This window comes from Falco peregrinus, chromosome 3 (assembly GCF_023634155.1).
Source record: "Falco peregrinus isolate bFalPer1 chromosome 3, bFalPer1.pri, whole genome shotgun sequence".
In the NCBI taxonomy this organism is placed as follows: Eukaryota; Metazoa; Chordata; class Aves; order Falconiformes; family Falconidae; genus Falco; species Falco peregrinus.
Genome location: NC_073723.1, coordinates 89,990,373 through 90,013,490, shown reverse-complemented (window position 1 = coordinate 90,013,490; position 23,118 = coordinate 89,990,373). Strand labels below are relative to the sequence as shown.

Sequence of the window (23,118 nt, the reverse complement as noted above, 5' to 3'; positions counted from 1 at the left end):
GATTGTTCCAGAAGGGTTGTGTGGACAGAAGGATCCATTTCAGCTGCTGTATTGAGGTTACAGATGAGACATGGAACAATCTTCATCAAGAGGGCTGTGGCCTGGAGGTACACTGTGCTCTGGGCTTTGAAACTTAGTTGGGATATTAATTACAGCTGTAGCTAAATGAGGTTTGGCTCGCTACTGTGGAGAGTACTGATGGCTAGATGACTATATTTGTAATTTTTGTTCCTTCCTGGATACACAACACTGTTCAATCAGAAGCAGAGCTCTGAGGCTTGCTAGCAAACATTGATTTGGTTTTACAGAAGCAATTTACAAAATAAGCCATCAAGCCACATGTGGCTGATTAACTTGACCTCAGCACAAAATGAGAACAAGTTTGACCTGCTTGGTTTTTGTAGCTTGAGGCTGTTTTTCTGTTAGTTCGGGGGTTTTATGTTCTGTTTTGTTTTATTTTGTTTTAGAAGTCAGTCGTTTCTGTACTGTTGGCTTGTTTACTGATAGGGAGAGATAAGTCTCTGTATTCCTGTGTGCTTCCTCTTTAAGGTCCCCAGCCTTCTAACTCTTTATAAAAAATGTCTTTTTCCTGATATTTCTGGATATATAGTTGCCTTTTAATGTCTTTGACAGATACTTTTTTTAATCAAGTTTACATTTTGTATTGATTATTTTTTTGAGATATCCTTGGAGATATTTAATTTCCAGAGAGTAGGAATCTATTTCCTTCAGGTATGTTTGCAGAACAGTGTTTCTATATGTCTAATCAAAGAAGACATATTGGTGCAACAGATCTCCACACATCCATCAGCTGTCTCTTTAAAGATATAAATGAATTACTGATTTTTCCATCCCCTCTATTTTTCTTTCTTATTTTTCTAACATGGTCTAAAAATGTGGGGGTTGGGATGTCAGGATTACTTAGGGACAGGCCTTGGTGTAGCTCTGAGCTTTGAGCTAATTATACTGGGTTTACTGAGTGCCAGAGATGCATAGCATGTGGAGTAGTTGCTGTATTGTATTCATTGTCAAGGATTTTTATGATTATAAATGCAAGAAAGTAAAAGACTACAAAAAAACCCCCAATATATGAGGTCCCAAGTATTGCCTGTTCTGACCCAGGAAAGGTCAGGAAAAAAAATGCTATTTTTAGCAAGCTGTACCCTTCCTGCACATGGTCTTCAGTAAGTTTCAGCTAGGATAGAGTTAATTTTCTTCCTAGTAGCTGGTACAGTGCTATGTTTTTGTTTTAGGATATGAGTAACTTGATAACACACTAATGTTTTAGTTGTTGCTAAGTAATGCTTGCCTGAAGTCAAGGACTTCTCAAGTTACCCATGTTCTGCTAGTGAGGAGATGCACAAGAAGCTGGGAGGGAGCACAGCCAGGACAGCTCATCCAAACTGGCCAAAGGGATATTCCATACCATAGAATGTCATGGTCAGTACATAAACTGGGGGTCATCAGTCAACTGGTGATGAGCAGTTGTATTGTGCATAACTTGTCTTGGGCTTTAGTCCTTTCTCTTCCCCCCCCTTTTCATTACAGTTGTTGTTGTTATTATTATAATTATCTTTTACTTTATTTCAATTGTTAAATTGTTTTTATCTCAACCTGTAAGTTTTACTTGTTTCTAATTCCTCTCCCCGTCCCACCCAGGGGAGGAGTGAGTGCGGGGCTGCATGGTACTTAGTTGCCGGCTGGGGTTAAACCATGACAGTATGGCTGCACTGTGGTATTTCTTTTAGTGATCGTTGGACATGGGCTACCTCTTCCGTAACAGCATAATCTGGGTGTTGACAAAGACACAAGTTTTGTAAACTTCAAATTAAACCCTTTAATTTGAAGGAAAACTTTTCACTTTTAAAAATCTGCCCCTGTAGCTATTTAGAAGTAATTTCCGTTTCCAGTGAGGTTTAGGGTGTATTTTCCCTATTTAAGATTCCCTCTTGGAGTTTGAATGAGGTTAATTGTTCTAAGAGGCCAAGTTATGTCATTCCCTTTCATTTTTTCTGTACCATAAAGCTGTAATCGCAGCTGAAGTAAGAGAGGTGCTTGTTCCCTCGTGTGTTTTGTAGACAGCATCATCTTATGCGGCACTACTGTTAACAGAGCAGTTCTGTGAGGCTATTCCTGTGTGCCTGGGATCACATTTCTTGTGGTGTGGCATCATCCCCCATGCTGCTCTAAGGCTTTACTTCTGGTTTTTTTATTCCATTCCTTTTTATTGTATGTGTAATGAGAGAGAACGTACTCGGGAGCAGGACCAGTTTGGCCCTGCTCCCTGGGGAAGGGAAATCAACACTTTTGCTCTGTAGGGATGAAACTTGGATGCCTCTATACCTACAGATTAATACCCTGTTGTTGGAAGGAGTCAGAGAGATGTGTTTCAAAATTAAAGCACTATAGTAATCTGTCTTATCTTTTTACTTGTATAAATGGACGTACTTAGTTTGAATAGTCAGTGTCTGTGAGTGGTGGTCTGTCAGGACTGTCACTCATATTTCCTGTTTGTGTCTTCACACCTGTAACTGGCTAACTGAAGCCAGTCAGATATTTATTATACTGCCTTCCTTTGTTACAAGCAGCCTTTGCTATGCATGTTTCCTGGGGTCTTTGAAGTATTTAGCTGTTTTCACGTGTCCTTGATTTTAGTGATAGAAAACAGCATGAGACTCTTTAGTCTGCAGGTACAGCATGTAAGCATGCAGATGAGTTTGAAATGCAAGGATAACTTGCTACATTCATCCAGAAGTATCCCATAAAATTTTGAGTGCTCTTTAAAAAAAAAAAAGCTGTGAGAATGCCTAAAGGCTTTTTAACTACTGTTGTAAAAAAGAATTATAGAAGTGTGAAAAGGAAGATATAACTGGACAGTGTAACTGATTGTTCTGCCTACTCATTTTAAAGTTTTTTCAGGCAAGTTAGAAACTTCAACTTTACAGTATGATGAAACTGTTACACTTGCTACCATAACTGTTATTGCTTCCAGTTTAGCAAAGTGTTTATGCAAGTGCAGTATTCATCAATAAAATATTTGCCTTCATATTTGTCAAGTCGCTTAAGCATTTTGCATTTTATTTTGCTTATCCATATATTTCATGTGTTCTGCATATTTTCTGTCTTGCTCATGCTTTAGGAGTGAATATCTGAAATGCATTTTATTTATTTATTCTTTTAAGATGGAGGAAAAGAAGTACTCTCAATGCATCAGATTCTTCTCTACTTGTTACGATGCAATAAAGCCCTGGTGCCTGAAGAGGAGATTGCCAACATGCTTCAGTGGGAAGAGCTGGAATGGCAGAAATACGCAGAAGAATGCAAAGGGATGATCGTTACCAGCCCTGGCATGGTAGAGCAAATAATTCTGATTATCAACAACCCAATGACACAAATATGTCTTGCTTCAGGGAGTTTGCTCCAGGCTGAATTGGAAAGGGAACAGATGACCAGTAACATTTGCAGATTGCCATAGGAACAGTTCATTGACTTCTTCCAACCCTGGGAAGAACTACACCCTCCGCCGCTCTACTGGAGGGCATGTTTCCAGATGAGCACTGTTTCAATGTGTGTGTAAAAGGAATGGCTATATTTTATGTATGTGAAACCATAGTTTGCTCCTCTGCTTGCTTATTTTCTTAGGCAGTCTTTGTGTTGTGTGATCTCATTCTCTTTTCCCTGACACAGAACCAGAGAATTAGTAACTATTTGTTATTTTCTTTCATCTTCCTCTTTTTACCCCCTAGCTCTACTTAGTGTCTTCCATGCAGATTCTGCCCTGAATACGGAAAAGGTGTTTTCTGCCTCTGTGGGGTTTTCCCACACTGTTTCTCTGTTGCTCTCACTCACACTGAGGAATCTTGTGTATGTTAATGAATGCATCCATTAATTTTCAGTGGTGTGCTTGAAACCCCTATGGCCTTATTATTTTGGAACAATTAGTATTTTAAGGCATATGTTCTCTGAACACAGCTCCTTTCAACTCCAGTATTTATGTGATTTTAGCCCACTTCTTTTTTTAACTTTTGCACTTACAAAATGTGGGTCATACAAGTAAATGTCCACTAAAAGCTGCAGAGTTCTGCTTGCATGGTTTGGTCAATATTGCATGGTGGTATCTCAGTAGTATAGGAATGTTTTGGACTTAATATTTTAGACTGCCATGCAGCTTTCTCAGTTGTAATACCTCTCTATCTCTGACTTCATTTTCCTTCTTTGCTTTTCCTCCTTTGCTTATAGCTCAACTTCTCAGCTTCTGCAGAAAAAATGTGCCTAGGTATCATGCCTAAGGGGAGATTGTTTGCTAACTAAAAAACTTGTTACCAAACTGCAGCTAGGATGACTTCCTAAATATATTTTTCAAGTTCATACTTTTAAGTATGACAGCATTAAATTTAGTAAACTGCATTATAAGCTAATCATAACTTGGACAGGGTAATTTATTTTTCCCTTGATTTCATTCTAAGTGTTTTAGTTCTGGCTAAAACTTTCTAAACCAAAAGGAAAATAAGATCATCTTTGGGAACCTGAAATACAGAATACATGAACTCTCACTATGAAAAATTGAGACAGTTAAAACAGTGCTAAACCAGAATCTCATAATAGAAATCGTTAGACAGCCTTAACTGTGTAACTTTGTCGCCTGTGGTTTCTGTGATACAAGGTACATGCTAGTGCAACAGTCTTCAGCATCTGAATGGTATACGTTGAGGTAACTTCAGTGGCGTCGCTGAAGATAAGCTGATTTCAGCTAGCTGAAAACTTGATTTTTTGATTAGCATGAACAAACGCATATATGCTCCTTCCTTGTGTCACTAAACTGTAAATGTATGCACAGGGGGGTGCATTTTGTGAGTGGTAGTGTTAATTTTGAGGTTTTGTGTGATTTTTACTAGACAAGCTTTGCATGCTACAAGACAACGTTTTTAGAGATGCATGTGGACATCAAAATATGTAAGCATAAAAGAAATCTGCAACACTTTGAAATGTCGTGTTATAATGCCATAACTAGAACATGTTTTTTCTCTCAAGATTGCAATGACTTTCTTCTTAGTTTGAGGATTTTTTCTGTTCATTGCAGCATATTCTATTGAGTATGAAAGTAAGTGAAAACCAGTATGAAAGTATTTTTCTGTGCATTTTGTAACATTAGGAGATAAAACAGTTCTGTTACAATGTGAAACTGTTTTAGAAAATGACAGTTCTTCAATTTTATCCACTTGACACTACAAAGTAAAACCACTAAATTTTATTTTGCTGCTTTCCTCCACAACATCCCTTCAGAAATAATTCCTTTTGTGAGCAGATCTAGGTTTTTTATATGTATTTTAATTTTAAGTTAGGTGTATATATGCTTGCTGGAGAAGGGAAAAAACTTTGATAGGCGTATAAATCCCACTTAAATATATATGTATTTTAACATATTTTTGCACTACATCTGCAAACAGTGTCATCATGTCTTCTAATATCAGCAAAGCCTTGATTGATGGGTTTTGGAGTAGAAAACAAAGATAATGGGCCTCTGTTCTGTTAGAATTTCTTTAGTGTTGATGAGATTTTTAAAAGCGAGATTGTGATTATTACATGGTCACTCACAGCACTTTTAGAAGAATACAGGGATAAAAATCTGGAAGAATAACATCTAATTTGATTGTGTCCTGTCTGCTGGTGTGCAGTTTGTACTGTACGTTTCTGTATGGTGCTGTTTGTTCATTTAACCTTCAGAAGCGGCACCAGAGGGGAAGCTATTGTTCACTGTGCTGAAGGAAAAAAGCATGGCCTAGCTACACCCCTCTCATAACTGTCAGTGAAGGAACAATGGTGACTGAGTCTTAAAGAAGGAGTTCTTTTGTCCTGGTTGTTTTCAGACATCTGTGAACATCTGTGTAACAGTGACAAAACTCAAAGGCAGTGTCATGTAAATAAAGAGGAAGAGTCTGATTTTGAGTGATCCTGAGGCCACGCATTTTACACAGGCCCCGCTATAGGTGTGTTGAAAGCTTTTCTCCCTTTCGCACTTGTAAGGATCAGATTTCTTCCATTTCAGTGTCTAAAGTATGGAACATTTTAATAAGAAAATATTATCTGTAATTTTTAAATATATATTGATTATAATTGGCGTATTGAGTATAATTATTGTTTCATATTCTGTTATCACATTTTGCCACCTTGGTTTTCAGAGGACTTGTTGCATAGCAAGGCTGCTTTTTTGAGGGGAGTGGGGACGGGAGAAGTTCCTAATTTTTCATGTTATGGAAGGGGAGAACCAATGAAAAACTGTGAAAATAAAAGCTTTTCGACTTGGCTTTGTGCAAACCTCACAAAACCAGATAAACTTTAAACCAGAGCTTAAAGTCCTGAAATTTGGGAGCATCATTCTGCCTGCTACAAATCCCTCCCCATTTTTTCATTAGTTTTTGTCGTCCTAATCCCTTTTTGTTGGAAGTGCTGTGGGTGAGTGTTTTTCTCTCTTTTTTTTTTTTTAAAGCCTAGAAGCATGACCTAACTAACTTTTAATTTTTTCATTTTTCTTTGGTTTTTTTGGCTGGGGAGATGTAACTTTATGTTCAGTCATCATGTTCAAAGGGAAACTGATGAGCATTTTTCCCTTGGAAAATGTTTCTCTATCTGAATGTCAAAGTTTTAAGTAAATTTTTGTTTTTTTCTAGAATAGATTGGAAATGTGACCACCTGGTGAGGCTTACCTTGATTTATAGAATGGGCTTTGCTTATCCATGCAGAAAATGATTCTTGTGAGCAGTTCTACCAAGGTGATTTGAAGGCTGAAAGCTTTGTTCTTGACACAGTTTTTATTGTTTTGTGAAGAGAATGGTGGAAGCTGTTTCTCTGTCTATGAAACTCATCTTTGAGAAATTCACAATGCTAAATTAGAAGTTCTGAGATGCAGGTAACTAGAAGTAATGCCCTATTTCTGAAACCTTAGACAAACAAAATATTGGCTTCATCCAGCTGATTGCAAAGCAGGGAGTAAGCAGGCACATTACAAAGCAGCTTGCCAGGTAATGGAGAAAGTGTTTACTTGAAGACAAACTGTGCATCTTCAGCTGAGTCTTTAAATATGTTAGATAAGTGATCGAGAGCTCTGTAAGCAGCATGTATTCTGCAGTGATGTGGAATTACTCATTTTCGGTGTTTTTAGAGTGAAGCAAAAGTTGCCTCCTTCTGTGCTGTCCTTTTTAACTGGAAAAAGAACTTCTGTTTTGAAGTGTAAAAAAGACAGAAATTTCCTCATTATATGAGACTGTATTCCTCATTGTACACATCAGCCTAGGAGCCTTTTGCAAGAGTAGCATGACAGATTTTTTTAATGCTGTTTGGTTGGTGTGATTGAATGGATATAATAATGGCTTCACTTGCTTTGGGAAATCAGAAGCAGAGCTAAAATTAGAGAGGTTACCTGATCCTAGCAAACTACTCGGGTGTGTGGGAGCTTGGATGCCAGAATGCTAATCCTGATTTTATTTCCAGTGTGATGTTCAACCAAAGAAAGCCACTTTTCATGAAAATAATCAAACTAAATTTCCCGACTTGTAAAATGAAAATAAAAATATTTCCCTTTTTCACTAAGAGCTAAGTCAATTAACTTTGTTTCAGTCACTTCAAATATTTTTTTTATCATATTAGTGTTTAGTTTTATGTGTATTTTAATAAGCTTGGAATAGAGCTGCTTCGTAGTTCCTGGACAGTATGAGCTTGAAATAGAGCTGCTTCGTAGTTCCTGGACAGTATAAGCTAGAGGCAATAAATTTTTCATGGAGCTGTTATCAATTAGGTGTATTTTGTTTTTTCTCCTAGAAACCCAGCTCAGTTCGTATTGATCAACTGGACCGGGAACAGTTCAATCCTGATGTAATTACTTTCCCCATTATTGTCCACTTTGGGATACGACCTGCTCAACTCAGTTATGCTGGAGATCCTCAGTAAGATACTTTCATTCCATCTTTCATTCAGAATCTCATTACTGTTGTAATTTGTGGCTTAAATAGGGCTTGTTCATGTGCTTAATTGAGTCTGCTAGGAAGCTTAGTGCTTATGACAATGGACACAAGCTCTTGTAAATCAGAGGATATAAGGTATAACTTCTTTTCTCTGGCATAATTCAGGATCTGCTGAAGTAAACGTGCATGTGCAGCATGAAATTTCTCAACCTGAGAACAGCTCTTCTAGGTCAGACCAAAGGTTCCTCAAGCTCAGTGTTATTTCTCTGAGAGGTCAGTTGCGGGGTTTTTGGAGAGAGAATAGCCTAACAGGAAGGCAGAGGGGAAGAAATACTTATCCATGCTTCCAAAGGTCTGTAGCATATGGACTTCTGAGCTATAGGATGTGTGTAGATCATTTTGTTTTAACAGCCCTGAATGGACTTTCCTTCTCTAAATTTCTCAAATCACTGTTTGAATCTTTTTATGCTACTGACCGTAGTTGTAGCATAAAACTACTGACAGTACTGTTGTGCATCATATGAAAAAGGACTGACTTTTGCTTCAGAGCTGCTGCTTGATCGTTTAATTAAATGCTTTTCAGGTCTTACATCTAATGATGAAGAATATAGCCATTTTCTGCTTGCTTTCTTCATGACATTTACTTTCTTGCACTCTGCCATATCCTACTTAGTTGTCCCTTTCTATGCCTTGAAGGATCAAGTCTACACAGCAGTGTCCAAGCTGATTTTCTCTGTACCTTTTATATCATTATAGGTATTGGGAGGAATGTAGTGAAGGAGTGGAGAGGAAATCAGAACTTCAGGCAGAACAAGAAATACTGTTTCACTGTGGACTGGTGTAGTAGCATAATAATGATTGCTGGATTTTGTTCACAATTTTTCATTTCTCACAATTCCAGGGAACTCTTCCAGTGAGTTGGAGATCTGTTTTCTGAATGATGCCAGACAGTATAGAGCTCATCTCTTGTGCATATCTAGTTAACATTGTCTTTTTCCTCATGCATTTTCCTCCAGTGTCTTTTAAGGACATTGAATTTCACCTGCAGTTTTGAGGCCCAAACACTCATATTCTTCTAGAACATATTCTTCTAGAACTAGGTGCTGAGAATTTTGAATGTCGTATGGTGGGAAGAGGGAAGAGTCCATGCTTATCCAATTAATAACATATTTTCTTCTGGCTTTGAGCATGACTTTTAATCCTTCTCATCTTGATAGAATCATAGAATCATTTAGGTTGGAAAAGACCTTTGAGATCATCAGGTCCATCCGTTAACCCAGGACTGCCAAGTCCATCACTAAACCATGTCACTAAGCACTGTATCTATGCATATTTTTTAAATACCTCCAGGGTGATCTGCTCCATAACCTTCCATGGCACCGAGGTCAGGCTGACAAGCCTGTAGTTTCCCATATTCTCCTTCCTGCCCCTTGAAGATGGTCGTTACATTGGCTAACCTCCAGTTTCGGAGACCTCTCCAGTTTGCCAGGACTGTTGAAAAATGATGGAGAGTGGCTTGGTGAGCTCCTCCACCAGCTCCCTCAGTACCTGTGAGTGGATCCAGTCCAGCCCCATAGACTTGTGCATGTCTAAGTGGAGCACTAGGTCACTAACAGTTTCCTCCTGGACTGTGGGGACTTCATTCTGCTCTTCCTCATCCCTGTCTTCCAGCTCGGGGGGCTGAGTACCCAGAGAGGAGCTGGTCTTGCTATTGAAAACTGAAGTAAAGAAAGCATTAAGTACCTCAGCCTTTTCCTCATCCTTTGTTGCAGTGTTACCTGCTGCATCCAATAAAGGTTGCAGATTATCTTTGGCCCTTCTTGTGTTTCTAATGTATTTATAAAAACATTTGTTGTTATCTTTTATGGTAGTGGCCAGCTTGAGTTCTAGTTGGGCTTTCGCCTCTTTAATCTTTGCTTTGCATAACCTTGTGACATCTTTATAGTCCTCCAGGATTGTCTGCCCCTTCTTCCAAAGGTGGTGAACTCACGTTTTCTGCCTGAGTTCCAGCCAAAGCACTCTGTTCAGCCAGGCTGGTCTTCTCCCCTGTCGGCTTGTCTTAAGCACATGGGGATGACCTGCTCATGCTCCTGCTCCTTTAAGACTTCCTCCTTGGAGTGTGCAACCTTCCTGGGCTCCTTGGCCCTTCAGGACTGTCTCCCAAGGGACTCTGTCAACCAGGCTCTTAAACAGGCCAAAGTTAGGCCTCCAGAACTCCAAGACAGCAGTTCTGCTGACCCACCTCCTTACTTCTCTGAGAATCAAAAAACTCTTATCTTATGATTGCTATGCCCAAGATGTCCTCAGACTGCATCACCCACCAGTCCTTCTTTGCTTGTAAACAGCCGGTCCAGTGGGGCACCTCCACTGGTTGGCTCACTTACCAGCTGTGTCAGGAAGATATCTTACACACACTCAAGGAACCTTCTAGGCTGTTTCCTCTCTGCTGTGTTATATTTTCAGTGGCCCTCCAGTAAGTTGAATTCCCCCATGAGAACAAGGGCTAGCAATCTTGAGACTTTTCCCAGCTGCTTGTAAAATATTTCATCTGTCTCATCATCCCAGTTGGGTAGTCTATAACAGACTCCCACCAGAATATCTGCCTTGTTGACCCTCCCATAAATAGTCTTAGCCATAAACACTCAACCCTACTGTCACCATCTCTTAGCCATAAACACTCAACCCTACTGTCACCACCATTCAGCTCTAGGCAGTCAAAACACTCCCTGACACACAGAGCTATGCCATCGCCTCTCCTTCCTTGCCTATCCCTTCTGAAGAGTTTATAGCCGTCCATTGCAGCACTCCAGTCATGCGAGTTATCTTACCATGTTTCTGTGACAGTGACTATGTCATTGTCTTTCTGCTGCATGATGGCTTCCAGCTGCTCCTGTTTGTTGCCCATGCTTTGGGTATTGGCATAGGTGCACGTCAGCAGTGCTATTGATCTCACATCCAACACTGGTGTGCTGCCCCCAGCCTCTAACAAGCCTGGTTTTATTCCCTTCACCCTTCAAATCTAGTTTAAAGCTCTCTGTGAGCCCTGCTAACTCCAGACCTAGTGTCCTTTTCCCCCTCTAAGACAGGTCATTCCCATCTGTTGCTGGTGGGCCTTGGTGCCATGTGAATCTTTTAGTTTTCTCATCCATAGAAAGAATATTTAAGAACTACCTTTATTTTGATGCTGAATTTCTTAATGTTTGTAAAGTTCTAGTACCGGGTATCAAAACCAGTATAAAGATACAAAACATATTCTTCTCACATATTTTTTTTTGATTTTAACTCTAAAATTTTCATGTTGTTGTTGTTGGGGTTTTTTGTTTATTTGTTTTTCCAGAGATGCTTCCAGAATTTAGGGGTGGTTCTTTTTATCAAAGTAACAAAGCAGTTTGTGTGGAAGACCTCTGTTGTGCCTTAACTCTGGCTTAACTCTGGTATGTGTGAGATAAGCAATGCCCAGAAAAGATGTGGCTTTTCTTTATGGTGTTCTAATACAGAATTTTTGTTATTGTAATTTGTTTAATAATTTTCAAACTTAAACGCAGTAACAGAGCTTGTTCTACCCATATTAATACTAGTAGTAAAACATACATTGTAGATCATAGTTTCAGGTGGTTCTTTTTGGGTTGAAACCTCCTTGTGCCATTTGTTTGTTTTCTGGTTGGTTGATTTGTTCATTAACTTGTTTTTCTTCTTTGGATGGGGATTTGTCAGAAATAGATGTGCTATTCTGCAGACTGCAGAAATGCGGAGAACAGAGCATAAAAAAATCTATGGATTGACCCTTTCAGATGTGTTTATAGACTCAAAAGATACCAGCATCTCTAGAGACAGAGTATATATTTAAGAATGCTGCAGAGCAATAGCTATGGAGAAAATGCCAATAAAAAAATGTGTGCCTGTGAACCCAGGATGCTGGGACGATTATGAAATAGTAAAAGAGCTGCTGCTTTGTTTACAGCTTTGCTACTAATGTGGTAGCTTCCTACTAAAACCACTGTTCTAAGCTGGTGCTGAAGAGGATCTTCTTTTATAATGTAAATATATAGAAGAAAATAAACCACTTGGGTAAACTTCCTCCCACAGTCCTCTAATTCCTTGTTTCCTATTAAAAAGCCTGGGTTTATGGGTTTTCTTGAAAAATCTCTACAGAGGTGATACTATTTTGAAGATAGTATCATTTCCTAAGGACACAAGGTCTGTGTCACGATTCTGTTGGTTGCTGTCCTGCCATAGTAACTTTTGAACCCATTGGTGAATTGCAGCTGAACGGAATGGTGGGATGTTGTCTGCAAATGGATTAAGTTCTTCACAGGTTTTGTGAAAATCTGTGCTAGGCTGCAGAGGGACTCCCACTGAAGAAAAAGTTCTGTTATTGAGGTTCATGTGTAATTCAACAGCCCCAGAATAGGAAAAGGCTTGACAGTTGGAGAGAACCAGAAACCTTAAGTGTATGGTAACCACAGAGAAAACTTGACTTGCTGTTTCCATTCATCACAAACCCGTAGGGAATGACACTTTATTCCACTGTTCACAGAATGACTTTGTGTTGCACATGACTTATGCTCTTTCTCGGGTGCTTCACTAAAATGTTTCGGCCAGTGTAAGAACAGACACTTCTTGGGAAAAGTTACAACTGCTTTTCAGTTAGTGATAAGTAAACCCTGTGGAGAAGAGGGAGTTCTCACTTGCCTGAATTGAGTTGTCATTGCTGTGGGCAAGTCTTCTCAGCCTGCAGAGGTGGCCCTTTGGAGAGGATGGGTGGGTATTTGGGAGTCCTGGATTCTACTCTGAGCTTTTCTGTTCACCTCAGTGCACACTAATGCCTCCTGTCTGCTGCTGTGTCCACCCAGCTGGAACGACTGCAGAGACACTGTTGACTCTCTTGGAAGATGCTCTGAGATTTTTTTCTGCAGCAAGAAGATGCTTGTAGACAATCTGTGTGTATATGGGTACATTATTAGCAGCTGGTGCATTCATAAGGAGAAACAGTGAGACTTCTGTTCTATTGACCAAAATGTTTGTTTTCTGATTATGTCCTTCAGGTACCAAAAGCTGTGGAAGAGTTATGTGAAGCTGCGTCACCTGTTGGCTAATAGTCCCAAAGTCAAACAGGCTGATAAACAGAAATTATCACAAAGAGAGGTATGCTGGGCTGTCCTATAACAGATAAATAAGCATGGTTAATTCTGGATGAAATAAAGCCATATGACCACCCTGTTTATGGAAACAATAGAAATCCTTTACAACAGATTTTCATTTCAGGCTGTTAACACTGATTTTATTTTTATCTTTGCTTGTTAGTGAATGGATGCGTTTTTCTTTTTTTCAGCTGTCAAACTACTGCAAGTTTTTTTACCCAAGTCTAGAAATGATTGTTATAGAACCATAACTTTTTTATAGCCATTGCCATTAATGATTTCAAGAATTAGCATAGAGAAGGATTTTTTATTTCAGAGTGCACTTTTAACTGGCTCATAATTTTAAACATTTCTCTTCTAAGATGAAAACTGCCACACTTGTGCATGATTTTAAATTGTAATTTTTAGGCAGTCTTAGTGATGTTCTTTAAGATCTTTGAGCTGAAGTCATCTGGTTGTTGTTATTTTCAGTAATCTGCAATGATAAATGAGGTATTTGTTGAATTTTTGTCTTTTCTCACTTTTTTTTTTCCCCTGAAGTGATGAGCTATAAGCATTTCCTAAGTGCAGATGCTCAGCCAACTGGGAATTAAAATCAGAAAACTAAAGTCACCTAAATATAGTCTAAAGCAGCCTGCTCTCAGGTATCTATTTTTTAAGATATTGGACTAAAGCTTTGAACTTGTCTGGTGCATGTCTACCAGGCACTCTTAATTGGACAGCTGATGTAAAGAATACCTAGAGGAGAAATTAACATCTTTTGTACCGGATGGAATTTAATTAAGTGGTGTTGTATTTTTATTTATTGATTAGAAAAACTGATGTTTCATAGAGTCATAGAATAACCTCAGCTGGAAAGAACCCATGAGGATCACTGCATCCAGTTCCTGAGTCTTCCCCAGTTTGCTAATTGTGTAGCTTTGGTTGCAGTAAATGTTTGATACATTTGACATTGCATCTGATTTTTATTATTACTGCAAAGCATAGTATGCTGTTGCAGGAGCAAGAGTCTTAGTTAATGTTTTATTTACGCTGATGTTAAATAAGCCCTTAGCTTGCTTACTTGTAAATGGGAAAAAACAACAATGTTGTGACTTAACAGAAAAAAATATTTTGTCCCTATAGGAGATAATTTTGTTTGCTACAGCTTTCTACACTCTGAGCAAGTAGAAGGGACAACTATTGTTTTATGGGCATCTTTTCATTAAGGGCTAATGGATGACTTATTTGTAAAATTGTAGTGGATTGGATGCAGGTGGGTGATTACGTTTTGCTTCAAAAGATAAAATGCTCCTTGTTTATTTATCACTTAATGTGTGGTGTGCTGATTTTTGTTGCTAGACCATATTATCTAGGATAATGGGTTTATCACAAGTAGTTTGCCATCAGAGGCGCGTATGGGGCTGAAGCAGAAGCTTTATGTGAGGATAACCTATGCATTTTGCCAGTGGAAGTGATAGTAACTTAGAAGGAACAGCAGGGCTGCACCTGACTGGTACATGGGCTTTTAAAGATTATCAGTCATGTATTATGAGTAACAGTGGAGTGCTCCTGAGCCAGTTAGCCTAAAAGTACAGTTAAATCTAGCAAACACTGTAGCAGCTGTCTCAGAAAATGCCCAATGACACAGCCTCAAAATGCAAATTTTGGGCAATGCATAAGGGGTGCAATGCTGCAAGCATCTCTGTTCCCTTTGCCATCAGTCATTCACTACTATGAGATTGTATGATGTTGTTATTTGTGACAAGGTTCCTCTAACCTAGCTTTGAGCATTTGCAGCAGGTGCATAAATTGGGACCTGAAGACTCACTTTGAAGTCAGTGGAGAGAGAAATAAAATACATTTTTGGAAGCCATTTATCCCCCTTCATTGAATATAAAAGGCGCCAGGGCTAACTAGCCTCCTACCTTAGACACCTCAGTATTGAGATGTCTGAGGTTTGATGAATCTGTGTCTGGATAGATGTGCCTCTTGGAACCACTCTGAGTCTCTGCAGAACAGAAGACAGAGCTCAGTCCTGCCCAGAGATGCTTACAGGCTTTAGACTGGCAGCAGGGAAGAGACAGCTTTGAGCAAGTGCCCTGTAGTGAAAAAGAGGAGAGGGAGGATGGGTTGCAGCTTTGAAAAGTTTTGTGTTTTGAAGAAGGAAGAGTGTTGAGGGAATCTTTACCAGTAGCACATGCCATGTGGGGAGATTGCATACCCTGGGGGCTTTGTAGTATTTGAACCAGGAGATCCTGATCCAGGAATGATTTATTTTAGCTGGTTTTCTTTCATTCCATTTTTACAGAAAAATACTTGCTTTTAATGAATCTGTCCCTTCCATAGTTTCTAGAGGCAAATAAACTGTTTACACGACACTAAACAGCCAGTGGTCAAGGCAAAACAGGTTTTATTTTTTTAATCTTTAATTGAAAAAATATCAGCAGATTTCATCATAATAGGCTCCAAGACTAGTGAATGCTTACCCTTTACCCAGACTGGGAGCACTGACAATGTTGAACAGGAGCTATTATGAAGTAGCTGAGATCACAAAACAAAGCCTTTCTTTTACTTAGTTTGTTTTACTCCTACTGAATGCTTCAAACCAGGAGTACTCGTGGTGACAGCCTAGAATGAAGAGGTTGTTTTGCACAGAGGGGTAAAGAAGGTGCTTTCATTCTAAGGATCTTAACTTGCTTATGTATCATCTTGGATGTATGAGTCAGACTGGTTTGTTCTGTCATTTTCAATAAAAAATGTGTTCACCTGTGTTCTCTTCTTGGTTTACCAAAACCCTCTATCTACACTGTACTTCAGCACATCTGCCAGTCTATGGCTAGCAGTTATAAGACTTGGATTGTCTTAGAAACTGCTCACCAAAAGCAAACCTTAAAGGGTATTGTGAACACACGCATGTGTGCATTGGTAGTGCTTTGTCGTAGAAATTCTTCACAGGACTTCCATTCTCTCCCTGTTTAGGAAGCGCTGCAGAAAATTCGTCAGAAGAACACGATGAGACGTGAAGTGACTGTTGAGTTGAGTAGCCAGGGATTCTGGAAGACAGGGATACGCTCTGATGTCTGCCAGGTGACTAAACTGAAAAAATGACTGACATATTTTCTTTCTTGATAGTTGCCAGTTACCTCGTACGAGGGTTTGTTGTGATTCTAGGCTGAAGAACCAAAGTAAAGTGAATACCTCAATAAGATCTGTTGATTTAGAGAACTATTCTAGTGTCTTGTCCCCCCTCCACACACAGAAAAAGTTATCTCAGAATTTTAGTTTTCTTGCCACTGGGTTGATTAGCACAAGGAGAGGGGTTAGGAATGGCCAGCTTGAGGCTGGAGGTTACCCAAATGTTGAGTCTAGCATGGAATTCCAACGACTTCTTCATCCATCAATTGAGTTGGCTTTAGATGTTCTTATTTTAATACATTTTTCTATTTAGATATTTTTTCAAAACCCAAATTTTACAGTGAAGCATGAAGAAGTATCTTTTAACCTGGAATAAAGAAAGAAAGAAACAAACAAAAACCCACACCAAACTTCGGGATTAAAACAGGTGACCATCAGTAGGGAGATGTCTTTCAGATACTCTGTTTTATGTGCCTGACACCCCCAAGGTACAGATCTCTGCCAGATCTGTCCTGGAGCAGTTGACAGCCACCAGATTTGTGATATGATAAAAATAAGTGCAATTTTTATATAATAACGTATTAGTAAAATTCAAGTAGTTATAACAGCCAAATAAATATACTGGAGGTATATTTGCATCGTTTTTTTAACTGTTGTTTTGGAGATGTTATTTAAGCATTAAATGCTTAAAATTAACTTAACAGTATGAAATATAGACTTTGAGGGTTGCTAGGCAAAGTTATAGGTAGAAATCCCATTGTTACTTTAGAAATCTGGTAAGGCCAAAGGGGAAATTCTAACAGGAGAGGAAATGCTAATAACTAAAATTGCTTTTCATCTGTCTGAAACATTTATTGTCATTCCACTATTGTTTCTGAAGTAAAAGAAAGAGAACAGTGGAACAGTGTCTTCTCTCAAGCCAAGAAAAATTACAGCCCTTTTCTAATTTTTTGTTGTGAACTGTATCTCTTTTTACAGGTTAAGTAAAGAGTGTAAATTTCTAATTTAGGAGCTTTGAAACAGTTCTGTGTTACTCATAATATCTGCTGTGATTCATCCCTTAATGTCTTCTTGGATATTGCTGTTTAATTTCGTTGTTGAAGGACAGCAAAACACCAAGGAATGATGAAAGTAAAGTTATTTCATGGTTTTGTGCCCAGCTGCAGCCATAACATGCAAGTCAGCCAGTTCTTGTATGAAGGTCCTTTGATTTGATTTCTTTGAGAGTCCAAGAGTAGGCAAACTGTATGTTTGTAAAATTTAAGATTACTGCTGTAGCTACATCGTTTTCCCAGATTAAAGAAGACTAAAACCAAACACACATCAGTCTACTCTGTGGGCAGAGCTAAAGTGCAGTGATTTAAAATTAATGCTTTTAAAAGCGTTACAGTTTAAAAGTTTGAATCTCTTTTAAGTCACTCGGATAGCTTAGAGTTGTTCTAAGTTCCACGTAGCAGTAATGACACTGGTCTTTGCAGTCTCGCAAATGAACCACTTGGAGCAGGAGGTAAAAGGGTGAGTGAAGTGTTCCAGAAATGTCAAATGGCTGTGTTGTGCCAGGCTTACTTGAAGTTACCCAGTAGTTGAAGTGCACTGCTTGCCCACAGAGCTGGACAGCACTTACTATGCAGTCTGGCGGGATGAGGCCATGCTGAGAAGGTACCCCCACACAACCCCCTTCATTGTTGCCTGTATTGTTGATGGTCTGCCCTCAACAGCAGTGTTAAGTGTTCAGGGTAAGGAGAGAAATTACACATTTCAAAATACTTCAGCTCACTTGGTTCATCTTTGCAGCTTCAGGTGAGGAACAGGCTGCTAGCCTGGGGGATGGTGGCAGTAGCTGTGGGCACCTGAGAGAGTCCCTGCCTTGCCATGCCAGCTGCAGCAGGAAAAAGAACATGCAGCATTGTTAAAATCATATATATTTAAACAAAGAAAAGGGTTTACTTGTTTGTAACCAGATGCAAGTTTCAAGGTTGTGAAAACTCCTGTGGCCATATGGTTTCAGGACACTTTTTTTTAATCATTAGCTGTTCTTTAGCCTAATACAATTTTTCAAGCATATTTTATTTTCTCGTAAAGAGATAAATACATAAAACATCAGAAGCATCAAATAGCTATAATCCAACATGATGCACATTAATTGAATCAATCAAGTATTTAGTGCCATGAAAGCAGCACTTTGTCAATATAACTGCAAGACTCAAAGACCTGCGTGCTCCCAGGGAGATGTCAATTCTTCATTCACTGCACCACAGCTGATAATAATCTAAAACTTTATATTTCAGTCTTCAAACTTAGGGCCACATGTATTGCTATAAAGGATATTAAACCTTGCTTCAGGGACTCTTTATGCCTAAGGCACTGGAACATGCAGGCAGGAAAGCAGAGTTGTCCTATGAAACAGATCTGGGGTTGTTTTGGGGGGGGGGGTTTGTTTGGTTGTTTTTAAAAATAATTCCTTCTATGAAGGAAGGTATAGGAAGCACACCTGTACAGTTTATATGGAGGTAAGAGGGATGTTCCCCTGGAAAATTTGTAAATTACCTTAAGGAAACTCTAAATAGAGTGACATGGTAACAAAATAAAATTTCACTTAATCATTTTGCTTGGTGTAGTTTTGCATTTTTCTGCCATTCAGTGATACAGGCATCTTTGTCTTGCTCTTAACTAATTACTCCCATCCGGTGGAAGAGGACTGGCTGTTGGTCGACAGCCTGTCCTGTGAGCAGGCAGTGTGCCCAGATGGCCAAAAAGGCCAGTAGCGTCCTGGTCAGAAATAGCACGGCCAGCAGGATCAGGGCAGTGTTCGACCCCCTGTACTCAGCACTGGTGAGGCTGCACCTGGAATCCTGTGCTCAGTTTTGGGACCCGCACTAGAAGACTTTAAGGTGCTGGAGTGTGTCTAGAGAAGGGTCCACAAGTCCTCTGAGGAGCAGCTGAAGGAACTGCAGTTAAGCGTGGAGAAAAGGAGGCTCGGGGGGACCTTATCACTGGTTACAACTACCTGAACGGAGGTTGTAGCAAGGTGTTTGTTGGTCTCTTCTCCCAGATAGCAAGCGATAAGACAAGAAAATGGCCTCAAGCTGTGCCAGGGGATTTTTAGACTGGATATTAGGAAAAGTTTATTCACTGAAAGAATTGTCAAGCACTGGAACAGGCTGCCCAGGGAAGTGGTGGAGTCACCTTCCTTGGAGGTATTTAAAAGATGTGTAGACATGGTGCTTAAGGACATGGTTTAGTGATGGACTTGGCAGTGCTGAGTTAACGGTTGGACTTGATGATCTTAAAGATCTTTTACAACCAAAACAATTCTATGACTCTGTGATTACCTTTGTGGTTTAATCTTGGCTAGTAATTAAGTACCATGCAGCTGCTTAGAGAATCGGAAAGGAATGTAAACTCTAGGGTTGAGATAAGAACAATTTAATAGTTGAAAGAAAAATTAAAAAAACCGCAATAATAATAATAATAACAGGTACAATGAAAAGGGGTGGGGGGAAAGGAAGAAATCCAAAGGTAAAGGAGGAAAGAAAATTAAGTGATGCACAACTGCTCACCACCTGCTGACCGATGCCCAGCCAGTCCCTGGGCAATGATTCCCAGGCCCTGGCCAACCCCCTCAGTTTATATACCAGCATGATGTTCTATGGTATGGAATATCCACTGGGCTAGTTTGGCTAGATGTCCTGGCTGTGTCCCCTCCCAGTTTCCCGTGCCACTCCAGCCCTCTCACTGGCAGGGCCTGAGAAGCTGGAAAGTCCTTGACTTAGTGTGAACATCACCCAGCAACAACTAAAACCATGAGTGTGCTATCAACATTGTTCTCACATCAGAGCCAAAACACAGCACTGCACCAGCTACTAAGAAGAAAATTAACTCTATCCTAGCTGAAAGCAGGACAACCTTCCATCTGTGTGTTCAGTTCTCAAAAATTTCAGTCTTTTACTTAAGAATAACCAATGGCAATACTTTCTGTTTAACTTTTCAGTCTTGTAACTTTCACCGGTTTGTGTTTTTTGCTGTTCTTTCTTTAACAGACATGCAGAAATCCATAACATCGTTTATTCTGCGAATTATACATAATCTGCTTTATATGCTTGACTTTCTTGTATCCCTCCACACCGTACGCTCATATTCTGTAATTATGCACCTTCCCCTTCCTGAAATTAATAGTGATAGCCCTCACATTTTGATTCTGTTAAAAACATGTCATTCTTTTGAATATATTCATGCCATGTCACTAATAGGAATGATTAGAAGAACTGACGTTTGAGATCAGTGTTATAAAAATGATTACATGCAATAATGACAGTTCTCCTGTAGCACTTACTTTTCACACTTATGCAAGATTTTAGATGTTGATGTACTTGCTGTACCACTGTAGTAATAAACTGTACTATTTGCTTATTTCAACCCATATCCATCCAAAGCCCGTATTAGTGTAGAATTCCTGCTGTAAAACACTAAAACAGGAAGATTTTCATTGGTGCAACATAGTTTTATTGAAATTTTTTATCGACATTTTCCCCAACAGAAAAACAGTATCGGTTTCCTAGATAATCAAAACAACCTTCCTGATATTTTTTAGCATATTAAGCAAGGAAATGCCAGGCTACAGCATTTCAAAAGGCCCTTAATTTTCCTTGGAAGGAAATGAAGCAAGGTACTAATAACTGTGCTCGAAAATGAAGTAGCTGCTGTTGTTGGGTGAAAGCTGGTTGAAGTGGTATGAAGTGTTTCTTCCCTAATGTTATGAGGCAGAGGGAAATGGTCTTTCTTCATCTTTGGTACTAACTTAAGGCTGCAGGGTGTTAAATGAGAATATACAAACATATAGCATCATATTCAGTCCCAGGTTACTGAAATTTGGTGTTACTGGAGACAGACATTTTTTACCTCATTCAGAATACTTAACTAGAATACTGGGTTTATTTATTTATTTATTTAGTCTGTGTGGGGCTGTGTCCTGACGGTGGTTACGCAGGTGGACAAATCGGATTTAATTAAGTGCTCTGATGATAAAAGTTGAGAAACTATGATTATCTTGTTGTTGTTGTTGTTCCTCATTTAAACCAAAACAGTAAAACTCAGTGTTGTGACAAATGGGAAATGTTTGTATTTATAGCTTAGTCAGCTGAGAACTCTGCACACTGAAGTTAAATGCTTTTCCATGTTGCTGTTGGTTTTCAGCATGCGATGATGCTTCCTGTCCTCACCCACCATGTCCGCTACCATCAGTGCCTGATGCATTTGGACAAATTGATAGGCTACACTTTTCGAGATAGATGCTTACTACAGGTAAGATAAGAAAAAAATAAACTACTGGCTGGTTTGTCTTCCTAACGTTACTGACTTTATCCATAATACTGCCAGTTGTACAAACTTGAGAAATGCACTGCGTTGCCACAGCTTGGATGTACTTGATCACTTGCACTGCAGGTCTTACAAAAATTTCAGTTATCCCAAGAGACTTCTAGAGACATTTATTGTGCATGTAGGCATATACCTACCTTTGCTCCAGTGGTAGGTCTGGATTTGCTTCTAACCTGTAGAAAGACAAAAATATGCTTACTGAAAAGAATACCAGGTACATTATTCATTATTTTCATGTGAAGAATATGATGTTATTCTGCAGACGAATGTACACACCTTGCTTCTTCCTTTTATAGTCTGTTGTTCCAAAAAAGAATAAAATAACTTAAGCATTGCCTTTGTTTTTTGCATTTATAGCTAGTGAAAAGGAATTTGCAAACTTCTGTTTAGCTCTTGATTTCTACAAGTACATGATGAAATTTTTGCACATACAAAAAGGGCAGGATCTGGAGAGGGCAATTTCTTGTTTTAAATGCATCTATGTTGCATAACCAGTCATTTATGTAAGTGCATATTTGGAACTGATGGGTTCCAAAGGCTGACTCTGCATGGTGGCCCCTTTCTCCTTAAGTTTTTTCTGAAGTTACTGAAGGGAAATGGAGACTTCTATTCAGAATTACCCCTTGAAATAAGTGTTATTTCTCCACCCACTGGGGCTGAGAAAGGTGAATTTTTTTGAGTTCAAACATGCAGTTTCTGTGTGTGTGTGTGTGGAGAATGGACTCCCAAACTACTTTAAGCAGAGGCTTATGGAGAAATATTTTTCTCTTGACTTTTCTGTTTTCTACAAGTTGGTTTCCAGGGCATGTCCCACTGAAAGTTATAAACATTGAGCACCTTGTAGGATTTGGTTGTTTGCAGGCTGCCTTGGTTTTAATATGAAAGACAATAATGCAGTGGTGGAAATCTTCAAAATATTGAGACCAAATACACCAACCAAAAAGCAAATTGCAGTGGAAAAGGGGAGAAAGCATAAAATGAAGTATGTCAGCATTACTCAAAATAATGTTTAGTTATAACAAGTGGGCTTTTTTAATGCTTGATCCCTATGCAAATGTATTTAAAGCTTACAGACTTGTTCTAGAAGAGAAAGAGCTTTTTAAAAATTTATATGGCACGAGTCACCTACTTAAATATAGGCGATATTAGATGTATAATGTTGCAATGATTTTTACCTGTTTCATCATGAGGTATTCTTTTTAAAGTACAGACTGGGCAAGAAAGACTAAGCTAATTTAATTATTCAGGGAAGTTGTAATTTGTCATCCAGTGCAGATGGAACAGAAGTTGGGAATTTGCAATTATGACAAAGTTACTAATATTAGCGAGGAATTGAAAAGGACTTGGAGAATGTTCTTATTGATGAAATATAATTTTACTCTCAAAAATAATGAAAATAAGTTGCTCTAAGTCTTATGTTTGGAAAGCCACAGACAGTGTTTGAATGAACTACTGGAATGTCCTTTGCTCACAGCTGCAGAACTAGTCCTACAGGTTTTCAGAAGTAACTTTCTGCAGCTTGAATT

At 39.0% G+C, this 23,118-nt stretch overlaps 1 protein-coding gene across 2 annotated transcripts in view; it reads left to right on the top strand.

Annotated features, from left to right (window-relative positions):
- DROSHA (drosha ribonuclease III) overlaps positions 1–23,118 on the top strand; it is a 74,969-nt gene that overhangs the window by 24,350 nt on the left and 27,501 nt on the right. For both annotated transcript variants that reach the window (XM_055799561.1, XM_027795730.2), the window contains 5 exons: positions 3,183–3,352; positions 7,816–7,940; positions 13,004–13,103; positions 16,061–16,168; positions 21,410–21,517. In XM_055799561.1, the coding sequence (XP_055655536.1) occupies positions 3,183–3,352; positions 7,816–7,940; positions 13,004–13,103; positions 16,061–16,168; positions 21,410–21,517 (611 nt within the window). The remainder of the gene's footprint in view (positions 1–3,182; positions 3,353–7,815; positions 7,941–13,003; positions 13,104–16,060; positions 16,169–21,409; positions 21,518–23,118) is intronic.